Here is a 15,371-nt window from a genome sequence, read left to right on the forward strand (position 1 = left end):
TTGTTTTTCTAGTTATCAAAATAAAACCATGAAACTGGTAAAACTCCTGATTTTGCTGATTACATCAATTTTAAATATTTATTATATTAAGTGCTTGCAGGGTCGTGGCATAACAGACTTTTGTTTTATTTTTAAGTTTGTTACCGGATGCCACATTGCGTACTACGATTGACTTGTCAGTGTTGAGGCAGAAACAAAAAAGTCAGGAGAGGAGTTGAGATCAGACACAAAGAGAGCAACGTCCAGATCTTCACCCGCAAAACTTCTTCTCTTCACAAAGTTACTCTCGCTGAGCATCTCCTCGCACAGCCGATGCTACACACCTTTACAGAAATCAGGATAAAGTCTTAAACTTGACAGGATGACTTTTTGCTGGTGTGTCGCGATCCTGCTGCCTCTGCTGATATCGGCGCAGTATCACGATGACAGCCCGAGGCGTGGACCCTGTGAGCCGATCACAATTCCCATGTGCACGGACATAGCCTACAACCATACCATCATGCCCAACTTACTGGGCCACTACAACCAGGAGGACGCAGGACTGGAGGTGCGCCAGTTTTACCCTCTTTTAAAGAAAAAGTGCTCGCCGGAGTTGAAGTTCTTCCTGTGCTCCATGTACGCGCCCGTGTGCACCGTTCTGGAGAAAGCCATCCCTCCCTGCAGGTCCATCTGCGAGAGAGCCAAGCTGCGCTGCGAGAAGCGCATGAAAAGACTGGGCTTCCAGTGGCCGGACCGGCTGCGCTGCGAGAACTTCCCTGTGCTGGGAGACGGACAGATCTGTGTGGGCCAAAACGACTCCCCTGCCACCGACTCCCCTGCCACCACCGTCCCACCTGTCGCGGACGTGCCGGGGACCCAGGACTAACGGAAACATCACGAGCTCAGATGTTCTCTGGAGTTATCCCCTTCCTCATACGTCACCCGCGACCTGAGAGCTAAGCGCATAGCAACTTGATAGTAACCACCTAGATAATGCTTCTCGCCTTAAGGCAAGCCGTTTGAGCATGTATTCCATATCCTTGATATCACATGTCAGTCATGTTCGGTCTTTGTCAGCACTAGTTGGACATTTGGTCGCACTATTTGGGAATTATATCGTACTACTTGAACCAAAACTCTAACTAGTCACTATTTTTCTGGAACTAGTGGCACTTTTGTTCAACTAGTTACAACAGAAACTTTACTAGTAACACTGTGCGCCACAATAGTAGCACCAAAGTCCCTACTAGTTGGCTTTTTGCCGCACTAGTGGCCCTCTGGACCGAACTAGTAATGCTGAGAGTTTTACTAGTAAACTACTCAGCTGCAAAAGCTCTGACATGTTAGCTAGTCAAACATGGAAACTAGTGGCCTACAATTTTCTGCACTAGTTGAACTAGTGGGAGCAAAATGCACACTAGTTGAACTAGTGGGAGCAAAATACCCACTAGTTAACTAGTTAAACCCTATTTTGGCATTACTAGTTAACTAGTGAGGCTCAACGTGTTTACTAGTTAACTAGTGAGGTCCAAATATCCACTAGTTGAACTAGTGAAGTCGGAATGTGCACTAGCTTACTAGTTGAAGTGTCTTTTGACTTTACTAGTTGAACTAGTAAAATCCAAAATGCTTACTAGTTGCACTAGTTGCACTATATGCTAATGAGGAGTACAGGAAAGGGGCATACGTTGAACTATTGGCTCTCCAGCAAGAACTCCACCCAGCGAAAATGTATCCCTATAAAGCCTGATGAGCTTTCACTCGTGTACACCGCCAGCTCCTTGCTTACTATCCATACTGAATAAAGCATGACAATGTGTGTGTGTGTGTGCGTCAGATTCATTATTTTTTTCTAACCACAACAACAAAACAAAGGTATTAAATTGTTTTGCCGTTGTGTAAATTCACTGCCTGATTTTTCCTTTTTGGCTTTTTAACAATGAAACACAAAGCTATGCCATCATTTTCTGTTGTGAGTAAAACAGAAAAGCAGCTCCTCATCTTCATTGCTTTTTCTTTCTTTCCTTTCAACACGGTCACATGAACATTTTATCAACAGAAATACCAGAAGAGGAGGTGCCTTCTCTCTATTTCAAATATAGGCCCCCTCCTCATTAATGTTTTGATATTAAGAGTTTTTTGTAGTCCCAGGACTTGGGAGCCTCGGGAGTGGCCATTGATCAAAACATGCCTCTTTGACAATCCCACATCAGTAGAGTGCATATCAATTGTATTCTGCTGACATTACAGGCTTCTTTCTCTTTTCTTTCACCATTGATACAAAAATGATTGATCCGAAGGTGCAGAAATGATCCAAATACGTGAATATTCCATTGTAGGCCTACTGAAGGTATTGTGCTATTATATTATGAACGACTAATCTGATTTATGTTTGGAGGTCAGTGTATGTGGGCTGCTGCCGCATTTACTATCGCCAGTAGGTGGCAGTGCAAAATGATCTGAGTAGCTATTCTTTACTTTTTTTCAATTGAAAACTTGTCATATACAAACAAATGAGGCAATGACTAAATTGGTCATAACATGATGTGTTCACTTACAAGGAATTACACAATATCTGTAAACATCCAGAACATTATTTGACATATCTAAGGATGACATCCATTTACTGTGTCATAACATATGAGCACCTATAGGTTTTCTTATTAATGTGCTTCCATTTTTTTACTATGCACCAACATTTTGGAATTCCCTACCCAAGGCCATATGAGATGCAAGCTCTGTGAGCATTTTTAAATGGCAATTGAAAAGTTATTAATTAGCTGTCACGCTTCCTTTGTTTTATTCTTATCTTTTACACATTTTATTGTTCTTATATCTTTCTCTGTTTGATTTCTATCTTTAACATATCTGATTGTTCTTAGCATACCTGTTGATGCTACTTGCTGCCTCTTTCGTTTGTTATTCATTTTATTGCTGGGTTTTATCGCACAGTATTTGCACTTGTTTTAATTTGTCTGTTTAAATGTAGCCCAATGAATCACAGTTAATCAAATATAACGTTTTAGGCATGGCTGCTAAAATAAGCCATAAAAGAATGCTGCCAAAAGGTTTAGATCATCACAATTCAGAGCGGGCACTTTAAGGCTTTAAAACACAGTTTGAACACTGACCAATCAAAATCCTTGACACGCCTGCTTCATTTGCTTGCAGTCCACTAGTGCAACTAGTGCGCCTCACCAGTGACACTAGTGGCCGCAGGTTTGCCACCTACTAGTTAACTAGTGAGGCTAAAAATGTTTACTAGTATAACTAGTAATAGCCAAAAGGTCCACTAGTTACAGTAGTTGGGGTCTTTTTGACCTTACTAGTCAACTAGTTACAGCCACAATATCTTACTAGTCTAGTTAGGTCCCGAAAACAGCCACTAGTTAACTAGTGACACTGATGTTTTCCTCACTAGCTTATTAGTGGAAGACATTTTGTCTCACTAGTTAGACTCTGTACCGAACATGTAAGGACTTTGACCGAACATGTTGAAAATATTTTTGCATGTTGGGCATTTTCTTTAACTAGTTGAGCTTCGCTCACTACTAGTGAACGACTGTGCGCAACTAGTAATACATTTGATCGACATGTTGGGCTTTTTGTCGAATTACTTGACATTTTCTGCGCACTAGTTGACGTACGCAACTAGTTCAACTAGTGATGTGATAAAGGGGTCACTAGATAACATGTATGACAGTTGCAGCATTTCACTAGTTAAATGCACATGTCAAATAGTGAGAACTTTTGTCAAACTAGTAATGGTTCTTATTAATAATCATAATCATAATATGATTATTGATATGTCAATTAACTGTTGAGTTTAAATTAAAATTTGTCTTTATTTTTAAAGTTATGAAAAAACAAAAGCATTAAACTGGTCAAACTCCTGATTTTGCTAATTACATCTATTTTAAATATTTATTATATATATATTATATTATATTATATTATATTAAGTACTTGCAGTGTCGTGGCATAACATAGACTGTATTTGCATTCAACGGAAGACAAGTTTTGACTATCAAGACTTTTGTTTTATTTTGAAGTTATTACCGGATGTTGCATCGCGTGCTGCGGTGGACTTGGCAGTGCTGAGGCAGAAAGAAAAAAGTCAGGAGAGGAGTTGAGATCAGACACAAAGAGAGCAGCGTCCAGATCCTCACCCGCAAAACTTTTTGTGAAACTTTTTCACTTCACAAAGTTACTCTCGCTGAACATCTCCTCGCACAGCCGATGCTACACAACTTTACAGAAATCAGGATAAAGTCTTAAACTTGAGAGGATGACTTTTTGCTGGTGTGTCGCGCTCCTGCTGCCTCTGCTGATATCGGCGCAGTATCACGGGGACAACGGAATAGTCGTCCCGGATCATGGATTCTGTCAGCCGATCACAATTCCCCTGTGCACGGACATAGCCTACAACCAAACCATCATGCCCAACTTAGTGGGCCACTACAACCAGGAGGACGCAGGACTGGAGGTGCACCAGTTTTACCCTCTTGTAAAGGTACAGTGCTCGCCGGAGTTGAAGTTCTTCCTGTGCTCCATGTACGCGCCCGTGTGCACCGTTCTGGAGAAAGCCATCCCTCCCTGCAGGTCCATCTGCGAGAGAGCCAAGCAGGGCTGCGAGGCGCTCATGAATAAGTTCGGCTTCCAGTGGCCGGACCGGCTGCGCTGCGAGAACTTCCCTGTGCTGGGAGACGGACAGATCTGTGTGGGCCAAAACGACTCCACCGCCGCCACCGTCCCACCCGTCGTGGCCGTGCCGGGGACCCAGGACATCTCGGTGGTCTCCACACAGGAGAGGTCCTTCAGGTGCCCTTCTATCCTCAGAGTGCCCCCCTATCTGAACTACAAGTTTTTAGACGTGAATGACTGCGCAGCGCCCTGTGAGCCATCAAGGAGCAGTGGTCACATGTTTTTCACCGACCAAGAGATTCATTTCTCCCGCATATGGATCCTGATCTGGTCTGTAATTTGTTGTGCATCTACTTTATTCACCGTCACCACCTATTTAGTTGACATGCAGCGCTTCAGATACCCTGAGCGGCCTATCATCTTCCTGTCTGGCTGCTACACCATGGTCTCCATAGCCTACATAGCTGGCTACTTCCTGGGGGACAAGGTGGTGTGCAATGAGAGATTCAGCCCTGAGAGCTATAAGACCATCGTCCAAGGCACCAAAAAGGAAGGCTGCACCATCCTCTTCATGATGCTCTATTTCTTCAGCATGGCCAGTTCCATCTGGTGGGTCATCCTATCCCTCACCTGGTTCCTGGCAGCAGGTATGAAGTGGGGCCACGAGGCTATTGAGGCGAACTCCCAGTATTTTCACCTGGCAGCCTGGGCGGTGCCGGCCGTCAAGACCATCAGCATCCTGGCCATCGGGCAGATCGAAGGCGATATGCTCAGTGGCGTCTGCTTCGTCAGTCTCAGCAACCTGGACCCCATGCGGGGCTTCGTGTTGGCCCCTCTCTTCATTTACCTCTTCATCGGGACCTCGTTCCTGCTGGCCGGCTTTGTGTCTCTGTTCAGGATCCGCACCATCATGAAACACGATGGCACCAAGACGGAGAAGCTGGAGCGGCTGATGGTGCGTATCGGGGTGTTCAGCGTGCTCTACACCGTCCCCGCCACCATCGTTATCGCCTGCTTCTTCTACGAGCAGGCCTTCCGCCCACACTGGGAGCGCAGCTGGGTCAGCCACAACTGCAGGGGCCTGGCCATCCAGTGCCCAGTGCAGACCGGGCCCCGCATGACCCCGGACTTCACTGTCTACATGATCAAGTACCTGATGACGCTGATTGTAGGGATCACCTCCGGGTTCTGGATCTGGTCTGGAAAGACTCTGCAGTCCTGGCACAAGTTCTACACGAGGCTGACAAATGGCAACCACGGAGAGACCACTGTGTAGAATATCTGTATGTTCCTGGGACTTACTTGTGTGTTATTTACCTGTTTCTTGTGTGATAGGTAAGTAGCACAACGAGTAGCCTTTAGCTCTTCCAGCATTTGTATTCTCCTCAGCCTAATAGCCACACTTGCATGCCAAACTGAGGGTTATGGTTTGACAAAAGGACAAGCTGGATAAACAACGCCTGAACCTAACTGTCTGAACAAATAACAAGCATCGCTATGGATGCCATGTGCTGAAATGCTCACCTCCCCCCCTCTGGCCCTTTTCTCCAAGCCTCCATAAAGTCGAGGGGAGTGATGATCCACCAGCCAAGAATTCAGAAAGGAGGGAAATGAGCTGTGGAGGAATGACTGTTTATTATCTCCGCCGAAACATTTCACGTGTAATTAAAACCGAGACTGTAAATAGTATTTGTAAAAACATGAAATTATATATTTGTATTTAAAGAAAGTAAATACTTTTTTTTTTTGTCCGTATTTGCCAGTGTACCTGATTTACTTTTGCACTGTAAGAATATGCCACATACCAAAGAACATACTTTTTTTTTATTATTCACTGGTTATACATTTTTCTTATGGATTAAAAGAATGTCAAAATTTCAGTCTGTTGGGTGATGTCCAAGAAGCTTCTCAGTTCAGTCCACACCTCTTTAACCAAAAACATGTGCCGAGTCTCAGATATCATCAAATAACCATATCAAATGCTCGGTTCTGAATTCCGAGGTACAAGTTGTTTTTTTTATTGCCCCTCCTTGTTTTCAGAATTTCTTAACAATCAAACACTTGATAGCGAGTTAATTTCTTTAAAAAAAGGTGCTCCCGTGTTGTTTTGTGAAGGGGGCGAGGGAGGGTTATGTCACACCTGAACATCTGTTGCCTCAGACTGGCAGGCAACAGTAAAAGAGGTTATTGGAATTCTTAATGGAAACTGACTTTTTACACGAGACAGTAACCCTCTGGGAAATACAAGGAATGAGTTCCTACTGGGACTGTCGACCCAACACACCTCTTTCCAGTAAAAAAATAAATAAAGTATCTCTCTCTCGATCTTTATATTCTGAAATATTTAACATCTACGTGTTTTGCGTCTGAGGAACAGGTGCCGATCTGTAAGAATGCGACTGAGGACTTCCTCACACATGTACACTACCATCGCCTCCAAGTGCTAAACAAAACAAAAGACCCCCCCCCACACACACACACACCCTCGCCTTTTGCCCTGTTGTTAGAGAGGGCTCGGGTAAATCAACAAGAATCATCTGGCGAGAGAAGATCGTCTGCGCTGTTGTGAAAATGTTCCTGCCTGTTTGGGTGAAGGGAAAACAAGGGTGTTCAGCTCGGCTGTCGTGTTGTTCCTCTGGAGCCACTGTTGCTCCGTGCCAAGTTGGAATCCCCCAAGCCATGCAGGGCTGAAACCGAACCTCGTCTGCGGTGATGTCATGAAGTACATGATGGGTGTGTTGGAGAAAGTTGATCCTCTTGCCTCAGAGCAGAGGCCCTGGGCGTTTGAGAAATACAAGCACGTACAGTACCGTGTGTGTGTGTGTGTGCCTTCATATTGTTTCTCTAAAGCTGTAGAGGGGAACACGATGCCACGTAAAATGTCTTTGTGAGACTTACTTCAATAGGTTACAGTATAATTAGTGATATGTGCGTATAGCAGAGCAACCGCTCTTGTAAATGTCATGACCTGTGGAACAAGTTGATATTTGTCTTTCTTGTATCCTTATCTGGGGTTAAATAAAGATGGGTTGTAATAACAGACAAGCCAGACTGATTAGAGGTGGGAGAAGATACTCTGAGGGGGAAAAAACCCATAAATCTACCTGTGGCCTCCTCTCATTCTGCCATCCCATACCCCCTCGGCCGTCGCCCTCCCTCCCTCTCTGCGCTCAGATGAATGGGGGGAATGCGGGTGAGTCAGTGGAGTGGTGTTGGGCCTTTGCTTAGTGACAGACAGTCTCCTGTGTGCTGCTCACTTCAAAGCGCTGCTGAAACCTGACTAGCTCCTTGTAAACAGTGCCGTCTGGCCCGAAGGCCCACTTCCTGCGCTTAACTCAACTTAATAGCTGGCTTGTTTGGCTTTGCACTGAAGCAAGGGAAGCGAACGGAGAGAGCGAGAGAATGAGAAGAAGCTGCATGTGGGTGGAGTGCTGGTGGTGGAGGGAGCGAGATAGTTTTTTAGGGTGGAGGGGTTTGGAGAGCGTGATGGAAAAATTCGGCATTATTGGGTCGCTTTTGTCTTTCTCCGGGGGAAAACAACAAAGTGGGGAAGAAAGGGGGAATCTAAATGAGGAGAGACGTGACTGTGATTTTGTGAATATTTCAGCTTAAACTTTGGATCTCAAATTGTCAGAACTAAATGGAATCAGATGTTCGGCAGTTAACTCACGCCAGGAAACAAAAAAAAAGTTGGCTTAGTCATTTTCTCTCAGTAAATCTTGTTGTGTGTGTTGCATGAACATGCACGCACACTCTACCTGCCTTCAGAGAACTTCTTGGTAAATGTAAAACCATCAGGATTATAATTAAACAAACCTACTGTATAAAGCTGTTGATATTAATCCCACAAGAGGGGGCAGCTTTCTTGAGAAGATTATGTTCACTTTAATGTCGATGCCCAGTTTTTCAGTGGCAGCCGTCTCCCATGTTGCTGATCTCAGATCTTAAATCTTGCATGCAGCCGTTTCCTGCTTGCTTCAGGGCAAGAAGGGACAAGCCAAGGATCGGGGGGGTAAGACAGCAAGAATGCTTTTCGACTTGATATTATGGTGTCGCTCTCATTGCAAGAGGGCCTCGCATGTCAGAGGAGGATCATGTTGTAAGTGAGAAGCGCCAGTGTTCTCACTGTTACTGTGCGGCCATTGTTCAAGTACATGTATGTGCCAATGTACCGTGAACATTAATTACTTTTAACCATGTAAGTATCAGGCCCCATGAAGGAAACGAGAAAATGTGAGGAAAGAAAAGAAAAGAAAAAAACCCACCCAGACATGTAGTAAGTCTGTCTCTAATCAAATCTTGGCACAAAGTCAGGAAGAGCTCATGCTCCGTGGGGCTAACACTAGATTAGTTGCAGTCATACATTATCCTAACCATAGGAGAGCTGCTGAGATTTTCCAGAGCGCACACTGTATGTATATCTGTCTTGCTGTCCATTTGAAAACTCTACAAGTGCAATATGTCCCCTCTCCTCCTATCGTTGCGGTTGGAGGTGTCCACTCTGAGCGGGACGGAGAGCTACAAGTTGACAGGAAACTGAGGGATTGATTCAGGGCCTCTAGCCATAAATACTGGGCCTGACAGTCTGCATCGGGAGGTGTCCTGCTTTTCTCCATTTATCATTTTACCTCAACGTCTGCCTCACTCTCTCAGAGCTGTCTTGTTCACTGAAAAATATATGATGAATACCACAGACTGCATGTAAAGATGGTTGGCTGCTCTTTAGGTTATAAATCCTGCTTTCTCCATGTTAGCGGATGGGACACGGACCAAACTAAAAAAGTACACGTCAAATAAATTATACGCAAAGACGTTTAATGTGCCTAGGTCCAAACAAAGAGAAACACCATTATTGACAGCTGAGACTGACTCATAAAAGATCGAGCATGCATCAACGGGACCTTGCGGCCGCGGCTGCATTCCCAGATCGCTAGTGTGCAAGATGGCGGCATTCCTATCCAGGCTATTTTAGCTTCATTACCGAATGGTGGGAGGAAGTGGAGACGTGTCGTCCATCTTTATAAACAGTAAATTAAAAGTGCAGTTGTGTTTAGCTGACCAAGAACTACACGGCAAAACTAACATTAGTGGTTAAAAACAAAGAGATAGCAGGGATTTCATTTGTTTTTAATACTACTATATTAATTCATGCTTCTGGTTTCTTTTTAGCTGAGGCGGTGCCATTAAAGAAAAACCACTAAGCTACAAATGTCCACATCATATTATTTAAAACCCGTTGGCTATTCTAACACAGCAGGAATTGTGGACAGAACTTTAGTCCTAACTCAACATTCTTGGTGGCTCATTTTCATGCCTCATGCACACCATTTGTCCGGGGATTTTATTGCTCATGAGTGCACCGACCACTCAGGGAGGGGGGGTTTTGACAAGGGAACAAACACAACAGACTGGAAAAGGCTGAACCACTGATGTTAGGGGAGGTTATTTCGCCTCCCCCGGCCTCTCTGGTGTATATGTTATCAGGGTAGAAAGTGAGGAAGTTCCTCAGAGCCGCTCCAGCTGCTGAGCAGAGAGGTGCCGGCAGCTGCGTGACAGATATTTTGGGAGCCTGCAGCACGCCTTGGGATAATAATGGGCTTGACTGGGAGGGGTGTGTGTGTGTGTGTGTGTATGGGAGGGAATAGTTAATGTGCATCCAGACACCACAGTGTATAAACAAGCAGGCCAGGCTCATAAACTCTCTGGTTGATGGTGCGAGAAGCAAATGATAACACAGGGAGGGATGAAGTGTCCGGTGTTTTACTCTGAGATGTCTGTTCCATAAACTGGAATTGAGAGGCGAGGCTGAAACTGGTGAATCTGCAGACAAACGGATCTTCGACCTGCCTGGACAACGTTGTTCTTCTTCGCTGAAATGAGCTGTTGGATGCCGATTTGACGTGTGATCCAAACAGTGGACGACTGAGTTCGAGTTGACACGACAATGGACGCAAAGGGACTTTAGTTGAAATGCAGCAGGGGGTAAGAAGTGAGGCTGGAAAGTCACAGAACCCCACAGCTGTGGAGTCACACATGAGCTTTTTTAATTGACAACTCAATTAATCCCCTGTGGATAAATTACAAGGCAGTAAAATGATTCTTACTGCCCCTTAAATGCAATGTTGCACGCCTCTCAGCGCCTCGATCTGCAGGTAAACTATTAAACAGAATGAGGTCGCACTGCTCTAATCCTCTCTCTTACTCTCCCGTGGGCCCCCATGTAAGGCCTCGGGCTTTGATGATGACTTATTGAGTGGGCTCCTCTCTGGCGAGCGCCGGCTCCCCTCCCTCGTTTAATGGAGGCCCTCTTAGCAGCTCTTTTTGAGGAATTTACAGCCCAGGTCCCGTCCCGTCCCCCCCACCCCTCTCCAGTCCAGGAGAGGGAGCAAGGCGGGGAGGCGAGCACACTGTGGCCTTGTCCCCGACAGAGCCAGCAGTGGAAATGTACAGTTTCAGGCAAGGTGGCAGCGGAGCTCCCGTTTGAGTGTGTGTGTGTTCATCTGTATATCTGCGTGTGTGTGTGTCCCCTCGGCTGTACGTGCCGCCGAGCTTGTGTTCATGTGTGTAAATCTCAGTGAAGGAGTGAGTGGAAATAGGACGGCTCCAGTTCCGCAGGTTCTCTCTGTAATTTCACTCTCTGCACGACATAATCGCTTCCATGTGGGCCCTCGCGATGACAGAGTGGTGGAGGGGCCTCACTGCATAGGTGGAAGTTGAACACAGACACGTACAGGCTCACAAATGCCCGCCTCTGTCTCTCATGGTCTGCCAAGCCTTTTCACAAGACTACCAAGTTTTTTACTTCTTTTTTTTTACAATTGGTGAAATTGCAACAGCATCAGACTCTCAGAGTTTCTCTAGCCTCAAAATTTTAAAAGCAGAAAAAAGTCAAATGTTGGCGAATAAACCACAAGCGTGCAATGTCCCACTCATGCGTGCATCCCAGATTAAATTGTGTTTGAAATCTCTCAGTTTGTGAGATATCCACATGAGTAATTTCCTCTGGAAATACCCAGAACTACCATGGGTTTTTCCTTTTGCGTGTGTTTTTTCTGTTCTGTGTTTTTTTGGTCGTGCTCCCACTGCACATGTTGAGCTGTCGGCTGGAATGCCCCCGAGTCACTGCTGGGCCAGACAGTCACGGCCAATGTGTGAAATCAACCGAGCGTAAAACAACAGGACCTTTTGCACAACAAGGTCAGCGTTTAAAGACAACCTTTAACCCGGCTCATTTGCTCGTTCAGCCGCATGGGAGGGAAATGCTCAGGTGCAAGACATCGAGAAAGCAAAGATGGTGTTTTAAGAAGAAACTAATTATTATTTCAGAATAAGCACTTTTTCAAATTAGGTTTTTAATAGATCTGATTACAACACGCAATGAAATGAGTGAGGAAAAAGTAGTTATTTCATGTTTGTCGTAAATGCGTGTATAAATGGTGGATGAGTTTTAGTGTGACAGTCCATTGTCTCCCAAAAGAAGACCCTCTGCAGAAGCACATGAAGTTGTGTTGTGAGAACAGTGGGTGGTGGTACACTCTGCAGGTCACAGACCATGAGCAACGTGTGACCATTTGTCCTGCGAGCCTGAGAGCTGCTGTGGGAGAAGTCAGGGGTGACCCGGTCAACTTGAAGTGTTACATTTTTCAAAGCGCTTTGGAAGCGCCGCAAATAGTCGCGCTGAAAAGTTGCATTAAGTTTTGTTCTCGGATTTATGAAGTGAGCACAAAGAGGGAAAGGTCAGTTCTCCTCCACTGTGTAAAAACTAACACGCTATTCAAGGAGCAACTTGGGTCAAAGAAATGTACTGTATGGATCACCAGTCCTGTAGATGCCTGAGGAGGCCTATGTTTTGAATTCCAGTGGCAGAGCACTGAGTAAATTCATGCCATACCACAAGGGGGTGATATAGTGCTATTTAAGGATCTCCTCTTGGTGTTTGTCTTGCTTGAGTTGGAAACGATAGGTCCATAATGTAACAGGCAATGTTTCTCTTTTATTTCAGAGAATAAAATCACCCAAGTTATAGATAACATCACATGAATGGAAAAACCCTCTTTATCTTTATCTAACTCATACTTTGAGTATCGAGTGGATAAAGCAGAGAGAGTGAAATCTTAACACACAGCAAGTGGATGTTTAGCAGAATACACACTTGTATTTTATTTTATATCTAGTTATCTTATTTATTTTTCTATGCCACCATGTACTGATTTCTGTAGGTAATGGGAACAAATGCAAGATTGAAGTTGTTTCATAACATGTTGCACTGCAGAGAAAACTACTGCATTATTTTTTACAGTGTTTTACACAGATCTAATAGCATGTCCATAGATGGCCTCTAGATGGTGCCAGTCTCCTTTGAAAACTGCCAACATCTACTCTCAAGAGGTGTAATTAGTAGAACATGCAATTTTAGATCATTATTGTCTAGTGGACATTAAGACTCCCTGTTTAACCCTCTGATTTTCTCAATAGATCTCCAACGTATTATAGAATACCCTCAAAGAGATGACACCAGGGGGCACCATGGTTCAACGTCACAAGCCCACTCACACAGACGTAAATACATGTTTGTGATTAATGTGCTTTATTAAAGAAATATATGACACTCAATTTTCTCTGATGGGGAAACATTTAATATAATAAAAATATGAACATTATTGCCAAATCCTTGTCAACTGACTTATTTCTGTGCCTCCTGTGGACTTTATAATTTGTTTTTTAAATGACATATGTTGCAAAAACAGACGCAAGCATAAATTAATGGTTCGTTTACACTAACATTTTGTGAGGCCCTGAATCAAAAACGATCCCTTTTTTCAGACTTTTCTGTGAAAGCTGCTTTTACATCTTTTAAATGAGACTGCAGCAACTTCCTCAGATGGTGACAAGTACAGATCACACCATTATACTGTGTCTCGCTAACTCTATTGTATTTGTGATGTTCACGTGTTGAATATAAGTTTCCTGTAATAGCCAAAATGTTCATTCATTGGAAATTGAATCATAGTTTTTCACCTGATGCTTTTATTTAGAAAAACACATGAAGTGTTCCTCATGCTCACTCACACTGCCTCCACCTCCACGTCTGAAGCCCTGCAAAGGTTCCTCGTCACTCTGCTGTGACCATCTTCAGCCTCCATCTGTTCCCTCATGCTCAGATTCAGGCGGTGGTTGGTTCTGGAGAGATGGGGAAGTTTTAGTTTTATCACTTCAGTCATTCAAGGCCAGACAGCAGAAGTAACTACCTGCATGCACACCATCGGCTGGTTAACGCTGAAGCATGCACAGGGAGGGAGGTCAGTCAGCGTGTCTCCCACCTCTGCTGGACTCTATTGTGTAGTAAGTGGCCCTGTGCCCAAATTACATTAATTATGCTCCTGCAGACCAAGGCTATGTGGGAACAATCACATTGTTTCCTCAGAATAATCAGTTCTGCAGCTCCTATCAACGTCCTGTGTGTTTTATTTGTTCTGTCTTATTCAATGTCACTGGTACTTGATCAGATTCTGTTTCTATCCAACATATAAAATGTAGCATTTCACTCTTTCAAGAAACTACAATAGTCAGCTCTGCCTGATTTAGACACCAATACATTCCGAGTTAGGCCCGGAGTCGTTTTTTATCAGTGTGATCCAGTATGTGCAGTCTCAGATCTGTTTTTAAGAGATTATCTTGGAGTTTCATCAGACGAAGCTGCCTCTGCAAGTTGGAGCCTGTGGTTGTGTCAAAACTCCAAACAAGACATCAAGGATTAAAAAAAAAAAAAAACCAAGGGGGGGGAATAGGCTGTCGAAGCTTCAGTTTTATATGAGTTTGAGAATTTGCTGGGTGAATTTGGATTGTTTTAATAGTTAAATAGTCTTCCAGATTAATTCTAGTGGTTACCCACCATCTCTCATTCTTCATTTATTTACTCAGATTTATGATGTGGGTAGAAAAAAAGGGGGGTGGGGGAGGTTTTATTTAGCAGAAATGGCGCTGTATTTCACAGTTGCAAATAATCAATGCTAGAATCATTTCTGCTATTTCAGAACAAGAATAAGCTTCACAATTGCATATAGATTTATGCAACTCTGTAAAAATCTAAACGTATGAAATAATCCTTTCATTTGTGTTTTTTTGGTAAATGTTTAAAAAGCTCACAGAAACTAAAAGTAGTGCCTCTCGGTCCTATTCTATTGGAATTAGGGATGTGAGCAGAGGAATCAAGATGATATGATCACCTCATTGGGCTTCTGTTGTGTTCACAGACATTCAGGCACCTTTAATGCAGTTTACTTATCTCTATAGCTCTAAACTCAGCCACAAAACTTTAAGTACAGTCAGCTTACATTACATTTAGCTGACGCTTTTATCCAAAGCGACTTACAATAAGTGCATTCAACCATGAGGGTACAAACCCAGAACAGCAAGAATCAAGTAAGAACATTTTGCTAGACTAGACTGGACCCGATCCGTTTCGCTGGACGGTACGCAAGTACTAGTGTTTTGAAACGGATGTGGGCAGCCACTGGTAACCAGTGAAGGGAGCGGAGGAGCGGAGTAGTGTGAGTGAACTTAGGTTGGTTGAAGACCAGTCGAGCTGCTGCATTCTGGATGAGCTGCAGAGGTCGGATGGCACTAGCAGGTAGACCTGCCAGGAGGGAGTTGCCGTAGTCAAGGCGTGAGATGACAAGAGCCAAGGGAGAGTTGACTGTTGAGTGTCACACCCAGGTTCCTCGTAGTCTGGGTGGGGGCTAACACGG

The 15,371-nt window shown here is 44.2% G+C and overlaps 2 protein-coding genes across 2 annotated transcripts; both read left to right on the forward strand.

Moving 5' to 3' along the window:
- The first annotated feature begins 176 nt into the window (after window positions 1-176).
- LOC117766405 (frizzled-2-like) lies at window positions 177-6,499 on the forward strand. Its single transcript, XM_034593400.1, has 2 exons — window positions 177-295; window positions 4,202-6,499. Exon 2 carries the CDS (start codon window positions 4,268-4,270, stop codon window positions 5,897-5,899), a length of 1,632 nt encoding a protein of 543 aa, XP_034449291.1. The 5' UTR covers window positions 177-295; window positions 4,202-4,267; the 3' UTR covers window positions 5,900-6,499.
- LOC117766066 (frizzled-7-like) lies at window positions 229-865 on the forward strand. The gene has a single exon (XM_034592775.1). It carries the CDS (start codon window positions 362-364, stop codon window positions 863-865), a length of 504 nt encoding a protein of 167 aa, XP_034448666.1. The 5' UTR covers window positions 229-361.
- Window positions 6,500-15,371: the final 8,872 nt, after the last annotated feature.

Source organism: Hippoglossus hippoglossus, chromosome 8, assembly GCF_009819705.1.
Source record: "Hippoglossus hippoglossus isolate fHipHip1 chromosome 8, fHipHip1.pri, whole genome shotgun sequence".
Classification (NCBI taxonomy): Eukaryota; Metazoa; Chordata; class Actinopteri; order Pleuronectiformes; family Pleuronectidae; genus Hippoglossus; species Hippoglossus hippoglossus.